General features: G+C 51.9%; 1 protein-coding gene across 4 annotated transcripts in view; it reads left to right on the top strand.

The window, feature by feature from the left end:
* Positions 1-271: 271 nt before the first annotated feature.
* Positions 272-21,217, top strand: part of ITGB2 (integrin subunit beta 2) — a 51,591-nt gene continuing 30,645 nt past the window's right edge. The window contains exons 1-2 of one of the 4 annotated variants that reach the window (XM_050916500.1): positions 272-411; positions 19,909-20,005. Coding sequence is in view for 2 of the 4 variants with exons in the window: in XM_050916496.1 (XP_050772453.1) it covers positions 410-457 (48 nt within the window). In the remaining 2 variants the exon portion in view is untranslated. Of the gene's footprint in view, positions 458-19,908; positions 20,006-21,217 lie in introns of all 4 variants that reach the window. The other 3 variants (XM_050916499.1, XM_050916498.1, XM_050916496.1) reach the window with 3 other exon arrangements.

Below are 21,217 nucleotides of genomic sequence, written 5' to 3'. Positions count from 1 at the left end.
GTGTCTCGGGGGGAGATGGAGGCCCTTCCCTGCCAGCACCAGGTGATACAGCCCTGAGAGGCATGTTAAGTTTGGTGAAACTTCCCAAGGGGCAGAACTGAGCCCCAGGCCAAGCAACTGACTGCTACTCCCCCCCCGCCCCCCAAAGCTACCAGACTCAGAGCTGGAGGCATTCAAACGCAGCTATTTGGTACTTTCAGAAAACCTCCAGCCCCACCCACACCCAACCCTTCACTTCCTCCCTGTCCCACACAGGCTGCCTATATAGCAGCAGTAGGAAGCAAAAAGCAGCAGAGCGTATTGCAAAGATCACCAGCAAGTGATTACTCCTCACTGCGGAACTTCACACCCAACAACTGATTTCACAACAGCCTGCAAGCAGCTGGGCGGGAGCCAAGGAGAAGACTTGATGTATGGTAAAAACAGTTCTTTCCTGGTGCTTCCATTCCTTTGCAGGGTGAGCTGCTCTGCCCGGCTGGATTTTCCCATTGCATTGCTTACTGTATAGTAGCATATTGCTTGGGTTACACTCCACTCTTTCCAGGAGGGATCCGCGGTCTCCTGATGTGTGTTCCAGACAGCTCGGAACAGTCTGTTGGGGAAGCCAATGTTCAGTTCCCTGCTGTGCTTCAGGTGTCCTGCTTTCTGGGCCTCCTGTCCCCACCCGTGCTGGGGGAGCTACAGCACTGCCCTGCGTCCCACGGGTGTGCCAAGGAGACAGAAAGCTCAGAGCCTTATTGTCCACTGCCGTCGGGATGGGGATAGCCCCTTTCTGAAGTCAAGCTCTGGCTTTGAATGTGCTTGGTTTCAGAGGGGGAGACAGGCACGGGATTGTTGGGGATTGATAGGCAGGATTTGGGGCCCAGCACTATTGCTCTGTCCCTGGGGGTGTAAAGCATGGCAGGGTGGATGTAAAATGCCACCGTTCTGGTCTGATAACCCCCGCTTGGCACTCAGTCTGCGTTGGTGCACATGGCTGCCCAGGAACAAGGCAGTGGGGGATGGGAGCCTCAATCTGTGCACACGGACAGAACAGTGCCTAGTGTATGTTAGGCCAGGGAAACACATCTGTCACTCAGAAAATGGCCAAGATTACAGGGGTTTGCCAGCAGGTTGGTTACATGCTGGAGCTGATGGTCTGCAGCATGCTTTGTGATTGCTCCTGGTAGTAACAATCTATGACAGACTGGGCTGGTGAGCTCTGATCTGATTTCTGTGCGTTCTAACTCTAGCTATGCCTGGAAGCTAAAAGGAGAAATATGCCAATTGTCTGGACTCTCGGTTTTAGTTTCCCCTGGAGTATTTGCAAATGCTGATTCTTCCTGTCTGTACAGGGCAATGTGTCTGAATACTGTCTAGCATTTCAGCGTGCCCTCTCTCTGGGCTTGCCCTTGTGTTCGTTACAAACCCAGATGCAGATATTAACAAAGTCAACACACTCAGTAATGAACCCTAGTGCAGCTGGGAGCCAACCCCAGATCATCAGAGAGCCGGACAGGATGTGGCATTACAGTCAACAGGCTGCCCCGGGATCAGACTGCAGTTTCGTGCTCTGAACAATGACAGGGTCAATGTCACCTTCAACATGTGGATCCCCAGCGAGGTTCTGCTCAGCCCCAGCAGGGGCCAAGGGGGAGCACACGCAGCCCCCCACACAGGGAGAGGCCCCAGTCTGGCTGTAGTGTGCTGATAGGTAGCTGCAGGCTTTCCTCCTGCTTTCTGCCTGGCTGTCTGGGAATGCCCTCTGCTTGCTTTATTCATTTGTTTGAAGAGAGGCTCCGGGACGCATGTAACTATCTCGGAAGTGCTGCCCGGCTGGAACTAGGGCAGCCATCTGCTAAGCCAGGGCTCCTTTGCGTTGTGGGCTCGGGCCTGCCCAGGCGATGGAAGGTAACAGAGCTAGGCAAGGAGATGGGTCACCTGCTGTTTGCTGTCTTTGCTCCTCCATGCGACACCCAGTGACACTGCTAACAGTTGTTGTTAATACAGAACCAAAGATGTGTCGGGCCCTTTACAGACAAATGCCATGGCCCTGAGGAGCTCACAGTCTAGGGCAGGTACAACATCACATGATGGGCGGCTGGTGACTTGGCCATCGGGGAAGGCCAGCCCCTGGCCCCTCCCGCCCAAGGTCCCCCATCTCCCGCAGGAGCCCATAGCACCCCCACTGCGGGCCATGGCTCCAGCGCCGAGTGGCCAGGGGGCTTTGGGCGGCGTGGCCTCCCCTGGTGTGCTGCAGCACTCCTGGCTCTGGGTGGCGTGGCCAGCCCTGTGCTCTGAGCAGCAATGCACCAGCACCAGCCACCCTGACTCCCTGCAGGAGGCAGGCCAGCCTGGGCCAGCCAAAGCAGAGCGCTGGAACGCAGCGGGGGCCTGGCCTGGGGCCGGAGCATGGGCGGCGTCAAGCTAGGGTGTTTGTGAAGGCACAGCCGACCCCTGCCTACGATACTCGCCGCCCATGATCACATGGCCCAGGGAGACAAGAGGAGCAATGGGAGGAGAGCTACACAACACAGGGGCAGGATTATGGCAGGTCATTTCCATTGGGGCAAACAAACTGGAGTCAGTGTTGCGTGTGTCATGGGAATGCAGGTCAAATAAATAGCCTTTATTTTACAATCAGCTTTGTTTTGCCCCACTTCATAGTAGTCAAAATCCCATAACCCACCTTCTGCTCCCCAGGACAGACTCAGAGCCAAATTTGGAACCATTTGCAGAGGAATCGTACTGAGGCGCAAACACATGTGAGAAGAGCCTAGCTGTCATGGTTTTTGCCACTGCAGTCACATCCTGCCTTAGTCACTTGGTTTTGTTTGTTTCATCTCTATTTTTATTCCAGTTTCTTTTACTCTGCATACCAGTACAAAACATAACATTTCTGAGAGCATCTTCTACTTTGAAAACCATGTTCAGAGTCCTTGATCACTAGATTGTGATCATCTAGTCTGATTTCCTGTATAACTACCAGCCAGAGAATGTCACCCAGTGATTTGCCAATAAGTTATTGTGGAGATAAAACGCATTTTTTAGAAAGATATCTAATCTCAATTTAAAGAAGCCAGGTGGTGAAAATCCATCACAAATCTCGTGGCACCATTTGAACACTGCTAAAACTTTTCTTTTTATTCCAGTTTGAATTTGTCTGAGTTTAATTTCCAGCCAAAGCCCCTCATTCTGCCTTTGTCTCCCAGACTAAAGAGCCCTCTGGTATCAGACAGCTTTCCTCTGTGGAGGTACCTGCAGATGCTAGTCAAGTCACCTCTTCGCCTTCTCTCAGATATGCTCAGAAGATTGCGCTCCTTTATTCTCTCACCATAAAAACAGGTTTTCCATCCCCCGATCTTGTGCGAGTCTCTCTTCTAAACCGTGTCCAACTGTTCGATACCCTTCCTGATATGAGGACACCAGTAGCCATCACACCAGTGCCAAATACAGAGGCAATACCAAATCCCTGCTCCTACTTGCTAGTCCACTGTTAATACATCAAAAGATCACTTCAGATCAGTTAAATTCATTTAAATTTAGTGAGGTTTTATTGGTACCACAATCTATGCAAGTATTGTTAGGGTATCAAGGGGCAGCCGTGTTAGTCTGTATCCACAAAAACAACAAGGAGTCCGGTGGCACCTTAAAGACTAACAGATTTATTTGGGCTTAAGCTTCCTTGGGTAAAAAACCTGCATCTGAAGAAGTGGGTTTTTTACCCACGAAAGCTTATGCCCAAATAAATCTCTTAGTCTTTAAGGTGCCACCAGCCTCCTCATTGTTACTGGTAGGGTAGCCATTTTCTCCATGGCTTGTGTGCAGTCAGTTCTTCATTAGGGACCCCACACCCTTCTCAGAGCTGCTGCTTTCCAGGAGGATGCCCCCCAGCCTCGCTGTGTGACCCGCTTCTTTGTTCCTTGCACTAGGCAGAAATTATTGCTCTGCCTAGCCCACTAGGCAGTATATGGCTGAGCATTATTGTCCAGGCTGGACCCGGAGAGGGTCAGTAACTTGCATGGAAGGGCAGGGTACCGCAGTGTAGTGATCTAGGTTAATGGACTGGAAGAAGGAAAAACCTGGCTCTGCCCCCAACATACGGTGTGATGTGCCTGTAGACCAGTCACCTCCCCTCATAGATCATTAGGGTTGGAAGGGACCTCAGGAGATAATCTAGTCCAACACGCTGCTGAAAGCAGGACCAATCCCCCAATGGCCCCCTCAATGATTGGGCTCACAACCCTGGGGGTAGCAGGCCAATGCTCAAACCACTGAGCTATCCCTCACACCTCCTGGAGCCTGGGCTGGCCCCTTGGTAGACTGGGGTTAAGGATAGCTTATGGGGAGAGGCTGTGAGGGTGAGTTCATCAGGTAAGAAGCTGAGTCAAACTGGAAGAGCCTGAGAACAGAACGCAGCCATTACTGGCTTCCAGCTCTCTGCTCCGGCTGCTGGCTAATGCAGCTCTCTCCTGCGTCCTGACAGCGCTGTGCTTTTCATACCCACAGAGCAGCCGCCTGCTCTCAAGTTACTTCAGGGGAAACCAGTGAGAAAGAACAAGCTGAGGGTTGGGGAAGAGCCCGGTGTGTGGCTGCCCCTGACTGCAGCCCAGATTGACAGCTGGCTTGGGAGAGCCCACTTAAAGGGGCCCTATACAGAACGCAACCCTGGCAGCTCCGTAGCTATACCTACCACACACCTGAGCTCCCCAGGGCTGCCAGGCCTCTGAAGACCACTAGGGCCCGTTGTTCCTAGGTCAGCGGGGAATGGGAAGTGCCCCAAACCCTGAAGCAGGTTTGTGAAAGCCCGAGGCCTCAGCAAGCCCTCAGTAATCACACCAGGGGAAAGTCTTTAGGATAAGCTGTTGTAGAGATGAGGTGGCAAAAAAAGCACTGCAAGAATTTCCAGAGTGTGACTGACAGCCCTCACCCCCTGGCCAGAGAGTCAAAACCACCTTGCTCAGTTCCTTTCCAGTAAGACTTCTGAGGTCAAAAGGAACCTTCCCCTTGGATTTGGCCACAATGGCAAACCTGGGCTTACAGTGGAAAGCTGTTTAGTGAGGCAGAGATGAGCGCCTGCCCCTAAGGGAGTGGCCCACTGGCTAACTTCAGGAAGGAAGGTCTGGTGTGGGACTTCAGTGACCCAGGGTCAATTCTTTGCCACAGTCTTCCTGTCTGACCAGGGGCAAGTCACTGGCCTCTGTTCCCCTCAGCAGAGTGGGGCTAATGCTCTGCCTCACAAGGGTGTTATGGGGAACAATGCAGTAAAGATTCTGAGGCCCTGCAGCACGGGGTGCCCCATAACTAGCTATGCTAGAACGAGGCACTGTGTATTGTCAGCAAGGCGTTAATAGGAACATTTCCAATATTGCACAACTAAGCAAAAGGAGAAATGATACCAGCTTTCCCTTCCGTGTTAAACGCCAGGAGGTTTCATATCAAAATGCTGCAGTGTGGCTACCAAAAGGCACAGAACCGTTAAGCCCAGATCTTCAAAGGTATTTAGGCTCCTAACTTCCATTGATTTCAAGGTCTTGGCCCTTATGGCAGTAAGAGAAGAGCAGACTTGTTAATTGTACGTTGAAATCTCCCAATCAAACATGGAAACTCAGCAATGCCCCTAGGATATGTCTGAGGAGAACCCCATGTGCTGGAGTTGTAACTGATGCAACCTAGGCACTCAAGCCTTAACTCACAGCAGACATTGCACAACACGGTTCTTAGGATCCTGTCTTCGGGCTGGTGTGCTTGCAAGGGCCAAGTCGTGCTGGGTAACACTGGGAGAACAAATTCTGCCATTTTCTGGAGCAAGAAGCGTTTACAGGATTCAGTGCATGTGAAGCTGAAGTGATTCCGTATTTGGAAAGTGGAGAGTGGGAAAAATGTAACCTCCCAGCTGGTCCTGGGATGGAACATCTGCCCAGTCAGGGCATGCAGTGGTATAACGGGCCTGCTCCCCTCTCCTGGAGTACATGCAGCCAGCTAATGATGGGGAAAGCCTGGTGAGGGACTGATTCACTGCAGTACTAGTGCAGCTGCTACATCCCCTTGGAGAGAGGAAAAACAGCCTTTCCTTGCCATAATCCCCAAGGGAGGACAGTGATGGGAACCCAGCCTGCCCTTCCCTGGTGAGGAATCCCCGTGTCGTGGCCTCCACTGATGCAGGGAGTTTGGGGCACAGCAGGGGTGAACCTATCTCAGTGCACCGCCAGCCAAGCCCTCCGTGTCTGTGCCGACTCTGGATCTGAGCTGCTCTGCGGTGTAAGTGTTGGCACGATGCGAGGTGGTGCAGAGAGTATGTGTGAGCCTGCACTTCACACCTCCTCAGAGTTTCTCAGGAGGAAGCTGCACGTCAGCACTCTGACAAAACCCCCTTTTCGTAACAAGAGCAATATTTCAGTGTTGGTTGTTTCTTTGACCTAGCTCATCAAATGGTGCCTGCAGGGCTCAAGGGTTCATAACTGAAGTCTGGCTGGTGGGGATTGCACTGAACAGGTGCCTTGGAAATAGGTTCCAGCAGGGCTGTGACAGGGGAACACTGACTGACATGGCTCTGGAATGAGGGTATTACTGCAGGTGGCTAGCCAGCCAGCCCTGTGTACTAATCAAGGACGATATGTCCTATAAGGAGCTGCCAGTGGGAGAAGGTCCCCTGTAGGGAGGGGGAAGCTGGAGAGGAGGCCCTGGAAAAGGCCACATCCCAGGCCACTAGTTGGGAAGAGGCAGACAAGGAGAAGGATGCCAGAGAAGAAGCCGTGAGGGTCAGAGGTTTGAGGGGAGCTGGGCCTCCCGGAGGCAGCATTCGATACAAAAAGCAAGGAAGAATTGTGCATGGCCTGGGAGGGGGTGAAGCATCTGCAGAGAATTGAGCTGAAGAAGCGGGCAGAAGTTTTGTTCTGTTTGCCGTGGACACTGGAGAGTGGAACCGAAGACAAGTCCAGGTGGGGCAGAAGCTCTTGTGTTTATTGCTTTTGATTTATGGGACATTGTTGGTTTGAAAGATGAGGGAATGGAAGTGAGTGTCAACTGTCTGCAGGGCCAAGTCACCCCACAGACCACTGGTGTCCCGAGGAGAGCTGTGAGGGCGTGCCTGTGGGACAGCGATTCGGTGACGCTGCTGTTAGTCATGGAGTATAAGGCCAGACAGGACAACTCAGTGATCTAGTCTAACCTCCTGTGCAGCACAGGCCAGCACCCCACAGAAACCCAACCCGAACGCATGGGGAAGAAGTCATTAACCACAGAGATCTCCTCAGTGCCATGACTGGCCATGAGGCAGGCTCTCTGGCAATGCTCACAGCCAGCTCTAATCCCCTGCAGGGAGGGAGACTGAGAGATCTCTCTTCTCTTCTGCCAGGGCCCCTGAAAAGCTGCCTGCAGTGGGACCAGCCTGCGCGGTGTCTCACCAAGTCAGTTCCTTCGCCTTCCCCCAGAGCCTAAAGGCTCCTGCCATGAAAAGCTTGTGTCTGACTTTGCAGAAAAGCCTGAGATCATGTTGTGACGCTGTACCCCATAATGCTTTATGGGAATATGCCATAACTGGAATATGTTTTGTGCTGCCTGTGCCGTGTAACATATCTCTGTAAAAGTTATGGTCTACTGGATCTATTCATCCTATTTGTACACATATATCATTTTGTACTTGAGGTTAAGAATATTGGCTGTATACTTACTTAGAAATCAAGCAAGCTTTGTGAGGCATTTGGTCAGCCTCTTTAGGAAGGGGCAACATCTGTCAGGGGATTGGTCCTGCTTTGAGCAGGGGGGGTTGGACTAGATGACCTCCTGAGGTCCCTTCCAACCCTGATATTCTATGATTCTGTGTGAATTCCCCAGGTAACTCCAGATTGGAGCTAGACTTTGCATAGGAGTGAGCAGGGGGTTTCCACCCACAAGAGAGAGTCAATTTAAACCCCTGGGAGACCCCTCCATTTTACCTTCAGTTGGCTAAAGAGGGAGCCTCTCCACCCACCCAGGATACTGGGAAGAAACTGGAACAAAGGGGTGTGAGTGATTGCTGGACCAGGCTAAAAGGAGATAAGTCTGTAAAAGGGAGAATTCTGGAACTGGTGAGGATCTTATCTGTATTCAGTTTGATTAGACGTAGATTTGCACATTTTATTTTATTTTGCTTGGTGACTTATTTTGCTCTGTCTGTTATTAGTTGGAACCACTTAAATCCTACTTTCTGTATTTAATAAAATCACTTTTTACTTATTAATTAACTCAAAGTATGTGTTAATACCTGGGGGAGCAAACAACTGTGCATCTCTCGCTATCAGTGTTATAGAGGGTGAACAATTTATGAGTTTACCCTGCATAAGCTTTATACAGGGCAAAACAGATTTATTTGGGTTTAGACTCCATTGGGAGTTGGGCATCTGAGTGCTAAAGACAAGCACACTTCTGTGAGCTGCTTCCAGGCAAACCTGCAGCCAGGGGCGGCTCTAGACATTTTACCACCCCAAGCACGGAGGGTCCGCTGGTCCCGCGGCTTCTGCTGACCTCCCGCAGGCATGCGGGAATCTGCATGCCTGCGGGAGGTCCACTGAAGCCATGGGACCAGCGGATCCTCCGCAGGCATGCCTGCAGGAGGTCCACCGAAGCCGCAGGACCAGTGGACCCTCCGCAGGCAAGCCACGGAAGGCAGCCTGCCTACCACCCTAGCGGCGACCAGCAGAGCGCCCCCCGCAGCTTGCTGCCCAGGCATGCGCTTGGAGTGCTGGTGCCTGGAGCCGCCCCTGCCTGCAGCTTTGGGGCAGGTAATTCAGACCCTGGGTCTGTGTTGGAGCAGACGGGAGTGTCTGACTCAGCAAGACAGGGTGCTGAAGTCCTGATCTGGCAGGGAAGACAGGAGCAGAAGTAGTCTTAGCGCATCAGTTGGCAGCTCCCAGGGGGGTTTCTGTGATCCAACCTATCACACACATAGCACAGCATCAGTATCTCACTGGAACTGGAGGAGAGCAGAACGGGGTGGGACCCCATTCCCGTGCCTGAAGCTGGCTCAGTCTCTGAAAGAGAGGCACTAAAGCTGGGGGGAAGATCCCCACCCCAATGAAAGTCAGGATCCTTGGCTCACTGCTGACAGATAGGGCTATAAGGGCCCAAGCTGCTGCCAACTTATGTCTGACCTTTGCTGGAGAAACATGTTTCTGCATCAGCAGGGTGCAATGTAAGACATGCAGGCATTCCCCTAACACAATGGTCCTCAACCTTTCCAGACAACCGTAACCCTTTCAGGAGGCTGATTTGTCTTGTGTACCCCAAGTCACCCCTACTTAAAATCTACTTGCTTACAAAATCAGCCATAACAATACAAAAGTGCCCCAGCACATGGTTACTGACAAATGACTTCCTTTCTCATGTTTGCCATGTAATGAGAAAATAAATCGGCTGCACTACAAAGATTGTACTTACATTTCAGCATATCGTACACAGAGCAGTATAAACCAGTCATTGCCTGTATGAAATCTGCATTTGCAGTGACTTCGCTAGTGCTTTTTCTGTAGCCTGTTGTAAAACTAGGCAAATATCTAGAGGAGTTGATGTACCCCTGGAAGACCTCTGTGTACCCCCCACGTACCCCTGGTGGAGAACCACTGCCCTAACAGTGGCTGAGAGGGAGAAAACAAGTTGAGTCAGGCAATGCTACTGGGGCACACCCCTGCTGCTAGGGGAAGTGGCTGTAAGGGCACTTCAGAAAGGGAAATGTCGATGCCATTAATGCTGCACTGGTTCCTGACAATGAATGGCAGGGCAAGTCATCCCTCCCCCACCCCAATAACCAGTTGGTGGGTAGGCAAAGGCATCTGGGGTGTGGTTATGGGGAGGAAGGAAGGAAAGGTCTGGAGGAGATAAGTTGACTGCTCTAAACTGACCCCCTTTGCAGCTGTCTGGGGGTTGTGGCAGGGCTGTCAGTTCACTCAGCTTGGAGGGTGCTCAGCTGAGGGCTGCACTCTATTCCCAGGCTAGTTTTTATAACATAAAATGAGCTGAAAATGGCTTTCAGACCAGAAACAACAGCTGAAAATCAGCCAGGCTCCTGGGAGGGGGAGCAGGGGCCACACAGCCCAGGGAACCTTTGCAGATATTAGAGAAGAGCTCCTGACAATGGGTGAAAGGTGCTGTGGCGCAGAGGGCCCTGCACGAGGCCAACACCCCATAAAGCCCACTGACCCTCAAAATGGGCTCAAAGCAACCTGCAAAGGGTTGTAAAAAAACTGGGCTTGGCACCATTTTTACTTCTTTATGATGGAGAAGGAGCCTGAATTCTTTAAACTGTTTGTTCTTTACCTCAGAAGTGGCTGGTGTGCCAGTGTGAAGACTTTTGGGACACCTCAGGGATGTCTGGCAGCTCTTAACACCCTCGCTGTAGGGCTGTGGGCACTGAATCTTTGACCAAGGCTTCCCTTATCCTACATGCTAGTTAGTCCTTGGCGGTCACTGGGTTCTCAGGAGGAGAGAACGCAGACAGTCCTGAGTCCCCCCTGAGCTCAGCTTACATGTCGGTGGTTCTCCTGACTTGCGCTCCAGTCAGGCCTAGACAGGACATGAATTTCTGATAACCAACCAGCAGAAAAGAAAAGCCTCACCCATTTTCGGAGCGAGCATGTGCCCAGTTTGGTTCTTTTGCAGGGCCTGGTTCTTGTCCTCTGCTCAGGGCTGAATTTCACCCAGTCCCAGGGAAAAGAGCTGTCATAAACAGATAAGTAAGAGTTAATAGAACAGAAGTGCTTCATATCTCTTTGCCTGGAAAGAGTTAACAAGAACAGTGAGCCTGGCTGTCAGCTGACCAGAGGACCAGTGAGGGGACAGGATACTTTCAAATCTTGAGGGAGGGAAGTTTTTGTGTGTGCTGTTAGTGTTTAGTTGTTGTTCACTCTGGAGACTCAGAGGGACCAGACGTGCAACCAGGTTTCTCTCCAATCTCTCCAATACAGGCTCTTATAAGTTCAGGCTAGTGAGTACTAGGTAGATAAGGCGAGTTAGGCTTATGGTTGTTTTCTTCATTTGCAAATGTGTATTTGGCTGGGAGGAGTTCAAATTGGTATTCTGCTGAAAAGATTTTAATTTGTACTTGTATACTTAGGCTGGGAGGGTGTTCCCAGTGTCTATAGCTGAAAGACCCTGTACCTATTCCATTTTTTTAAAATTTACAAAGATAATTTTTACTGTTTTTTCTTTCTTTAATTAAAAGCTTTTCTTGTTTAAGAACCTGATTGTTTTTTTTTATTCTGGTGTGAGACCCCAGGGGACAGGGCCTGGATTCACCAGGGAATTGGTGGGGAGAAAGGAGGGAAGGGGGAGAGAGAGGCTAATTTCTCTCTGTGTTAGGATTACTCTCTCTCTCAGGAAGAATCTGGGAGAGAAAGAGAGAAGGATGGGGAAGGAGCATTTTCCTCTCTGTTTTAAGATTCAAGGAGTTTGAATTACAGTGATCTTCCAGGGTAACCCAGGGAGGGGAAGCCTGGGAGAGGCAACTGTGAGGGAAAGGGTTTACTTTCCTTGTGTTAAGATCCAGAGGGTCTGGGTCTTGGGGGTCCCTGGGCAAGGTTTTGGGGGGACCAGAGTGTACCAGGCACTGGAATTCCTGGTTGGTGGCAGCGCTACAGGTTCTAAGCTGGTAACTGAGCTTAGAGGAATTCATGCTTGTACCCCATCTTTTGGACGCTAAGGTTCAGAGTGGGGAATTATACCATGACAAGAGCTTATAACTCTTCCTTCACCATGCTCGCTAGCCCTCTGCTAACAACTCTTGCTCACAGTGATCCATCCCCTGTGGCACTCCCACCTCAGAAAGCCAAGCCTGGTAGCACTGAGCTATGCCAGGGTGTGTATGAATAATGAAAGAAGCCAGGCATTTCTGTGCACCCCCAGCATACACCAGTGCCCCATGACTGTGTCCAGAACCTGGGGGGTGCTCCCCAGCTACTCCAGCTTCCCCCCGTGAGAAAACCTCAGTGCACACAAAGAGGAAATTTCCCCCCATTCGGGGGGCAAAGCAGTTGCCTTTAACATTTGAAAGGTTTTCAGGCCTGTGGAACAAGCTCCAGAGAGCCCAGTGAGATTGCCTTGCACGAACCACGCCGGCTGCTTCTCAAGGAGTGATCTAACCAACTGGCAGCCTGTGTAAGCTGAAGGCCAACTGGGGAAGGCTCCTTGGGGCTCTAAAAAACTGGCTGCATTGGTGCTATTCCCCATTAATTTCACACAGGCCCTGCCCTACTACCCGGCACGGATGAAAGGCCTTTGGAAATATTGGTTTCCAGGGAGTGACTTTTTCTCTTTTCAGACACGAATTTGATATGGCTAATTTCCCTAGGTTTTCTTTGGAAACAATAGGGGTGAGTTCAGTAAGAGGAAGGAGCAGATCACATGGTGGGAGAGTCAGATGGGAAGGGGCTGAACTCCAGTGATAAGTTTCCAACCACGCAGCTGCTGCTTTGTCTTTATCCCTCAGGGAGGGTCGAGGACCTCAGCAAGCTACTTGTTATGTCTAGGTAAGGGCTACAATGGCCTTCCTGGTACAGACCCTGCAGTGATGCTGTGTAATGCTGCGCGCACTGGTGGGAGACATCTCTCATCATTGCAAAACTGGACAGGAGATAACTTGTGTGAACAACGAATCTCTTTCCTTCTGCAACTTCAGCCACTTCAGTCAAATCCCTGAACCTGGGGTATTGCAATCCTGGTGGTGTGGCAATCGACTGTGTTCTAATCCAGTCTGCCCACTCACTAGCTCAAGGCTTCTCAGATGATTGCGGTGTGACTCATAATGTAGTCTCCTGGCCAATGTCCCGTCCCTTCCCAACCACAGAGACCATCTGCCTTCCCAGCTGAGACCACATCACTTCTCTGTAACAACCTACATGAGACAATAATCCTGGCAACGCTTTTCGAAGTTGGTTGGTTTGTTTGTTTGTTTAGCTTTTTAAGATGTAATTTAACAGCTGGAAACAAAGAGAAGAGCAAACCTGTGTGAGCAAGCAGGTCACCAGCAAGTGGTCTGTGGGTAGGGTTACCATATGTCCGTGTTTTCCCAGACATTGCTTTTTTTTTGATTCGCATCCTCTGACCTGGCAGTTTTTTCGAATACAGTAGAACCTCAGAGTTCCAAGCCCCTTGGGAATGGAGGTGGTTCGTAACTCTGAACAAAACGTTCTGGTTGGTCTTTCAAAAGTTTACACCTGAACATTAACTCAATACAGCTTTGAAACTTTACTATGCAGAAGAAAAGTGCTGCTTTCCTTTGATCCCTTCATTTTTTTTAGCAGTTTATGTTAACACAGCACTGTACTGTGTTTGCTTTTTGTTTTTTTGGTCTCTGCTGCTGCCTGATTGCGTAATTCCGATTCCAGCTGAGGTGTGTGGCTGACTGGTCAGTTCGTAACTCTGAGGTTCTTCTAGAAGAGGCAATGTTCATGAGCAGAGGTTGCAGCTCAGAAAGAGCACCAACTGGTCCACCTCCCAATTGGCACCTTCCCTGCAGCCACATCTGATTGGCCCCTGGCAGCTGCTGCATCCTGCCCACCCAGGCCCCGGCTCCCAGGTCTAGGGAAGGGGAGAGTCCTGCAGGGAGGCGATGACAGACAGCTGATGCTGTGTCCTGAGAGTGCTCCACCTGCCCTACCTCCGTGACAGGGAGTGACACTGCCCCCTACCTTGGGAGTGAGGCCCCAGGTACCTCTTCCAGTACCCCACAAATACCCCCTCCCAGTACACTCCCCCTCCAGCACCCCCCAGGTACCCCTCCCAGGACACTCACACACCCTTCCAGCACCTCTCAGGTACCACTCCCAGGGCACTCACACACCCCTCCAGCACCTCTCAGGTACCACTCCCAGGGCACTCACACACCCTTCCAGCACCTCTCAGGTACCACTCCCAGGGCACTCACACACCCCTCCAGCACCTCTCAGGTACGACTCCCAGGATACACACACCCCCCTCCAGCACCTCTCAGGTACCACTCCCAGGATACACACACACCTCTCCAGCACCTCTCAGGTACCACTCCCAGGGCACTCACACACCCCTCCAGCACCTCTCAGGTACCGCTCCCAGGGCACTCACACACCCCTCCAGCGCCTCTCAGGTACCACTCCCAGGATACACACACACCCCTCCAGCACCTCTCAGGTACCACTCCCAGGGCACTCACACACCCCTCCAGCACCTCTCATTTACCACTCCCAGGGCACTCACACACCCCTCCAGCACCTCTCAGGTACCACTCCCAGGACACACACACACCCCTACAGCACCTCTCAGGTACCACTCCCAGGATACACACACACACCCCTCCAGCACCTCTCAGGCACCACTCCCAGGACACACACACGCACCCCTCCAGCACCCCCAGCTGTACCCCTCCGAGGACACACACACACCGCTCCAGCACGGCCCCGCTCAGATATCCCTCCCTGGACACACACACACACACCCTGCCAGCATCCCCCAGGTACCCCTCCCAGGACACACACACACCCCTCCAGCAGCCCCAGCTGTACCCCCTCTCCCCCCCCCACATTGTCCTCTTTTGGGGAACTGAAGCATAGTAACCCTGGTCTGTGGGAACCATGGGAGGGAACTATTCTGGGATGTTTCAAGGACATCCCTCCCCAGGCCATGTAAGCAGCTACGTACTACTGATTCTAAGGCCTTGAGAGCAGACTCTGCCCTTCATCTCTGCCACGACTGGTGGCTTTCCCTTTTTTTGTTTTCCTCTGTTCCGGTTGCACCTCTTTGGTTGCTGCCCTGCGACTTTGCAGGAGGGTGAGTGTCACACAGCCCTCCCCCTGCTGCACACTCCCCAGGCTGTTGGGTTTGGGTGCCAGCAGGCCAGACCTGTGTGACCCTGAGCTTCCCATACTCTGAGTAGGTTACCATAGCCTCTCTGGTGGGGCACAGGCTTTCTGTCTGTAACTCCTTCACGAAGTGATACCCTGCAGCCCAGCTGCCCTCCTCCCCCTGGACAATTGCTGCCCCCCCCCCCCGCAAGCCTCGCAGTATCTTAGCACATAACCCTTTCCCAGAGCTCCAACCTTGGGAGCACCCCAGGTTTTCAGTTCACTTCTTCAGGGACACATGGGCGTGGAAGGAGACAGACATGGAAGCTTTGTAGGGGTTCCCCCAAACCAATCACCCATTACTTTAGCTAGCACAAGATATATACAGATATAGACAAATCCATACATGCCTACACACATTTCCCCACCTCAGCTTCCTCACCCCTCTTGGACTGTTTTTGGGCTGGGGTCAGGATCCCCCTGAGGAATCCAGGATCCACCTCCTGCACATGCCTTCTCCTCCAAATAATGGTCTCTCTCTCTCCTGTTTAGCTAGTTTCCTCCTTCCTCAGCTGGTCCTGCAGTTAAACAAGACCCGTCTACTCCCAAAGCAGGCCCCTCACCTCAGCTCTCCTGCCCAAGCTCCCTGCATGTGAGTCCCTCTGAGTTTCCCCTTAGTCTCAGTTTCAGGGGCTTTCACCTGATCTCTTTGTTCTGCTTCAGGGGAAATTCCACTGCTCTAAGCCCCAGGCATGCACACAGCTGCCGGTCCCTGGGCTTCAGCCATCCCACTGGCCTAAGGTGCTCCATTGTCCCTGGTTGGGGCGATAAATAGGCTGTGCTTACACAGCATAGAGATAACTCCACTGACGCTGAGGCATTCAATGCTACATTATTTCATAACATCGATCAGAATTCCCATGTTGTACACAGACAGCTTTCCCTCCAAGGCCTGCAGTGTTTTATCATAGCCAAACACCCTTGCTGGAGTGCCATTCCTAGATAAGGCTGGTAGAACTGTCAATAACAATGCTGAAAAGGCAGAACATATTTGTATTTGGAAAGCAGCTGGCTGCCACATTCGCAGCATACCGTCAGAATGGCATGCCTTCTATTCCGACAGAAACTACAAATGCTAACCTGCACAGTTAAAGTGAACCTTTGTCAGTCAGCAGGACTGAGTAACTGGCACCAAAGAGTTTTAAAACAATTAGCTGAGGAGTTCTCTGGGCCATGGATGTTGATGTTTGTTCAGCATCTTAATTAATGATCTGGAGGATGGGATGGATTGCACCCTCAGCAAGTTCGCAGGTGACACTAAGATGAGGGGAGAGGTAGATATGCTGGAGGGTTGGGATAGGGTCCTGAGTGACCTAGACAAATTAGAAGATTGGGCCAAAAGAAATCTGATGAGGTTCAACAAGGATAAGTGCAGAGTTCTGTTCTTAGGACGGAAGAATCCCATGCACTGACACAGGCTGGGGACTGAGCGGCTAAGTGTCAGTTCTGCAGGAAAGGACCTGGGGATTACAGTGGACGAGAAGCTGGATATGAGTCAGCAGTGGGCTCTTGTTGCCAAGAAGGCTAATGGCATATTGGGCTGCATTAGTAGGAGCATTGCCAGCAGATTGAGGGATGTGATCATTCCCCTCTGTTCGGCACTGGTGGAGCCACATCTGGAGTATTGTGTCCAGTTTCCAACCCCCCAGTACAAAAATGATGTGGAAAAACTGGAGAGGGTCCAGCCAAGGGCAACAAAAATGATTAGGGGGCCGGGGCACAGGGCACTGGGATGAGGAGAGGCTGAGGGATCTGGGGTTATTTAGTCTGCAGAAGAGAAGCGTGAGGTGGGATTTGATAGCAGCCTTCAACTACCTGAAGGGGGGTTCCAAAGAGGATGAAGCTCGGTAGTTTTCAATGGTGGCAGATGACAGAACAGGGAGCAATGGTCTCAAGTTGCAGTGGAAGAGGTCTAGGTTGGATATTAGGAAACATTATTTCACTAGGAGGGTGATGAAGCACTGGAATGGGTTCCCTAGGGAAGTGGCAGAATCTCCATCCTTAGAGGTTTTTAAGGTCAGGCTTGACAAAGCCCTGGCTGGGATGATTTAGTTGGCATTGGTCCTGCTTTGAGCAGGGGTTGGACTAGATAACCTCCTGTTGTCTTGATGAACTTGATATTATTCTTGGTGAGATTAAATTTACCTGGGGAGGTGCTGTATTCCCCATTACATGAAGGCTTTAAATCCAGCACAGACACCTTTCTAAGAGATAAACTGTAGTTCAGCCACAAGTGATTGACCTTGATTCAGAGAGTACTGGGTGACATTCTCTGGCTTGTGTTATCCAGGAGGTAAGATTAGATAAGCCTTAAAATCTATGAACGCTTTCCCTGGGGGTGAGGTACTGTCCCACAGCTGCATTGTCCCAAGTAGTGAATGGAGGGGCTATGTCTGGGATGTGGTGGGTTTTCTATCCTTTGAAATCTCTACATCGAGATTGAGCGTCTTTCTAAAAGACATTCTAGTTCTACCCTAAGTCATGGCCTGATATTCAGCAGGTCAGGCCAGAATGGTCCCTTCCAGTCTTAAAATCAGGCTAAACAAATTGGGCATCAGACCAGTCACATGGTATCCTGCAAAATTCCCTTTACCTGTGATGGGAAATGCCATTTATTTAGCTTACCCTGTGACTCTGAATCCTTTCCCCATGCACCCCCAGACTTAACAACCTCCTAAGGAGCCTAGAGAGGAAAGCTGCACTGGTTCGACGAGGATGCGCTGCCACTGATCGTGTAACTGTTTATCTGCATTACTATCACACTTTATCTAACACTTTATGTCTGTTGATGAGTTTAAAAAAAAAGTCACTACATCCTGAACAGGGATCTTTGTAGCAAGTGCGTTTAGTGCTCTGGCCTAAGCGCCTTTGAAAGAGTTTATTTGCTCCTTTCTTGTATCAGAGCTGCAAATTTTGGCCATTTCATTTGAGAGCGAAATAGCCCTTGTGTTTCAAGGGGAAATAATTCACTTGTACTATGCAGGAGTTCAAGGATATTTCAAACCCATTTTCCTAGTAACGCTAGAAAGGGCAACGCTTGTGTTCCTTTATTTTCTTTATTCCTTTTTCTTTACGTGATTCCCCTTTCCTTGCTCCCTTGCAGCAGCCAGCACTGTAGGGCTACGCTGGCCATGTCTACTACAGGGAGCTGCATCGGGCTGGAAAATGCTCCCCAGCGCTGCTGTACATGCTCCAGCCCTAGGTTAACACATTGAGGGTTAGCTAAATTGAGTTCTACTAACCCTGGGCTTGCACTGCAGAGTACATAGACCCAGTGGGACACAGCCCAACCCACCCTGCTGCAGGCTGGCTGTAGCACTGCCTCAGATGCCTGGCTTCCATACAGAGCCCCTCGCCTGCAAGCAGAACTAGGAAAAACTCAGAGAATTGAAGTGATAGGTCAAAATTTTAACACAGATTTCACAGAACTAGCAGTCTGTTAAAACACAGTTTTGCCTTAGTGTAGACAAAGACGGCCATGTTTAGAACCCTCTGAGCTGGTGCTGGTGAACACCAGGAGCCCAGCTAACATTTTTTTAAATACAGCTCTCTCCCATCTAGACTAGGTGCTAAGTCCGGCTTACCAATGTTAAGGCATTTTCTATCGTGGTGCATTTCCCAGACATGGCCTATGACATGTTATCATGTCTGATCTGGTTAGGAACAGTCATTTTACCTGAAATGCTGTTGAACACGATTTAGCCATCTGAATAGTCTGGGGTGATGGGGGCATGCAGGCAGCGGGGGCCGGGGCAATGGGGTATTGGGGGACTGGGGGGAACCATCAGGGACCAGGGGAGATGGGGGGATTGGGGAACAAGGGGAAGCCATCAGAGACCAGGGGAGACATGTAGGGGACCAGGAGGAGGCAGCGAGGGCCAGGGTGCCAATATATAAGTTTGCCCAGGGTGCCATTTTCCCTAAGCCCAGCCCGTGACAAGGATGGCCTTAAGGATGGGTGACTTGGGCAAGCACCCAGGGTGCCATAGTCGGGGGGAGCGCCATGGTCAAGAAGGTGTTGCTGGAGGGTGCCTTGGCAGTCACCAGGAAGTTGCTGGTGGCAGTGGTGGCGATTGGGGGCCCTGCCATTGTGTCCTCCACTATCAGCAGTTATCACTCACCTACGGCTTTATCTCTATTTTTCTTGTATGCATTGCTGACTTGTATGCCTCATTACTTTTCCTCACTTAACCTCGATCTCACCGTAGTGAATACACTTGTTTTATCTAATCCTATTTGAATTGAACTGTCTGGGAGACTCCATTTGGGGTAACAGGATATGTGCATATCACTTCTAGTAATTAAATGATGGACTGTACATAAGCTCGTATGTGCAGAAGAGGGCTGGGAAGTGCAGGACGTACCTTTCTGGGGGAAAGCTAAGACTGGGGTATGTTGGGGTCACCCTGCAGTATAACCCAGGCTGGTTGCAGCACCCACAGACATAGCTGGGAGTAACTTAGACATAGCTGGGAGGCTGTGAGCAGTCCAGGACTGGGGGCTACAGCAGCAAAGCTGTGTAAAGGGCCCCCCAAGTCAGGAAGCGGGGGACTCAGCTACTCACTGGTCTGCATTGTACCCTGCTATGTCACAATGGCACCAGGGGAAGACTTTAGAGAGGAGAAAGGAGTGATGGGTGAAGGGGAGCCCTACTGGGGAGTTCCCCCAGCTCCTTGACAGCTGCACAGCACTTAGCACCTGTGTTTCTGTGTCAGCTTACACAGCCCTGGTAGCCACTCCCTTTGGCCCCAGTGCGCCATTCTGCTGAGAGCAGTGCGGCTTGGCTCGGGGCCTTGCTGTCAGGCTGGCTAAGCCACGGCTGGTTCGGGAGAGAAACTCCACTTTATCTCAAGGAAGGGCTGCCTCCCCCTGTCATCTCAGCCAGTGAGTTTAGAAATTCTCATCTCATGTTTGTGGTTAGAGCCCCACAAGCCGGGCGCTCGGCATGACCTCAGGGCAGGAAGTTACAGGCTTTGGGCGCTGTGGGGTTCCCGGAGCAAAAAGGAACCATTCTGCCACGTGACCGCCGCTGCGTCCACAACCACAAAGACCAACCCAGCCTCTCCCACCCTGTGAACAGGGCGGGGCCTGGAACTTCTCGGAGGTCTGCTCAACGCAGCCGGCGGATGTGGCTTCGCTTACAGTTCCGCGGCTGCAGAGGGATGTGCTGAGGGCAGGTTTGTGCAAAAGGATTTTATTTTCTGTTTTCACTGCTCATGAGTGGCTTCCCCAGCCACAGGGCCCTCCCCCAGGTCGCAGCTCGGGGCACTCTTTGGGCGGCTCATGGCTGCACCCAGGGGTGGCAGCACCTGACGGCGTTGCTGTGTGGGGTGGCTGCTCACAAAGAATTTGCAGAAGTGCTCCAGGGCGTGCAAGCTGCCAGCAGCAGGGCTAGCCCAGGAGGTGCAGGGCGACGGGTGCCGGCAGCAGCCCCTTGCTGGCTGCTCCAGTATACTCTTGTTTTACACAACAACTTCAGGGAAGGAAGAAGTAGAGAGCCCAGAATAGCCTACACTCAGTTACAGTTAAAGTGCAGCCTCCCAAGCTGCCTTATTCTCTGCCTACCAGACTGCGGGCGGGAGGGAGCTCGGGGCTTCTGCCTGCAACTCCCGGCTGTTAGCTCTGCATGGAGAGGCAGCTGCAAATGCAGCGGGTGTCCCTGCAGCTCCCAGCCATTTGCTGCTGCCTCTTCCCACGGCTGCAGCTCCCCGCTTGCTGGCACCAGCAGCTGCTGTGCAAGGAGGGGGCCCTGTGGCAAGTGTCTGAGCAGGGTCAGCAAACCCTGGCAAAAACGTGACCCCACGTGCCATCCCTGGTGTTGCATCTGGCTTCATCCCAGCAGGGAGGGGGTCTTGGGACTTCCGCCCCACGGGGCGTGCCTGCCAGGGCTCAGGGCTTCAGCAGGAGCAGGGCTGAAGTTTGGGCACCCCTGGCCTATAGAGTAGGTGCTGGGAAAGGTTGGAGGAGGTGGAGGGCTGAGAGGGAGTGGGGTCTGGGATGCCTGGGGAAGGGGAGGAGCTGGGAGGGGGGCCAAAAGAGGAGGCACATACTGAACTGAGGTTGCAGAGTCCCACTTAAATCAGCTGGATCTCCACCTCCTGTGGCCAGCTGGGGAAAGGACGCTGCAGTGTGGGAGGCTGGGAGACGCCCTGACCCTCCTACAGGCTCTGAGTCTGAGGGGACCTTCCGTGACCACGCCAGGCCCAGGCCACCCAGAGATCCAGGCCCAGCCTGAGCCCACCCTGCCCCATGGGATGTGCTGCCAGGAAGCTAAAGAGGCCAGGGGAGCCAGGTCCTCCATGTGGCACCCGGCGTCATGGCCACTGGGCCCTTCCAAAGACAGCCGCTGGCTCTGGGCGCCTAGAGGGATCCCTAATGCTCAGGCCGCT

This window comes from Gopherus flavomarginatus, chromosome 10 (genome assembly GCF_025201925.1).
Source record: "Gopherus flavomarginatus isolate rGopFla2 chromosome 10, rGopFla2.mat.asm, whole genome shotgun sequence".
In the NCBI taxonomy this organism is placed as follows: domain Eukaryota; kingdom Metazoa; phylum Chordata; order Testudines; family Testudinidae; genus Gopherus; species Gopherus flavomarginatus.
The sequence above is the reverse complement of the archived record's forward strand: the minus strand, read 5'-3'. Positions and strand labels throughout refer to the sequence as shown.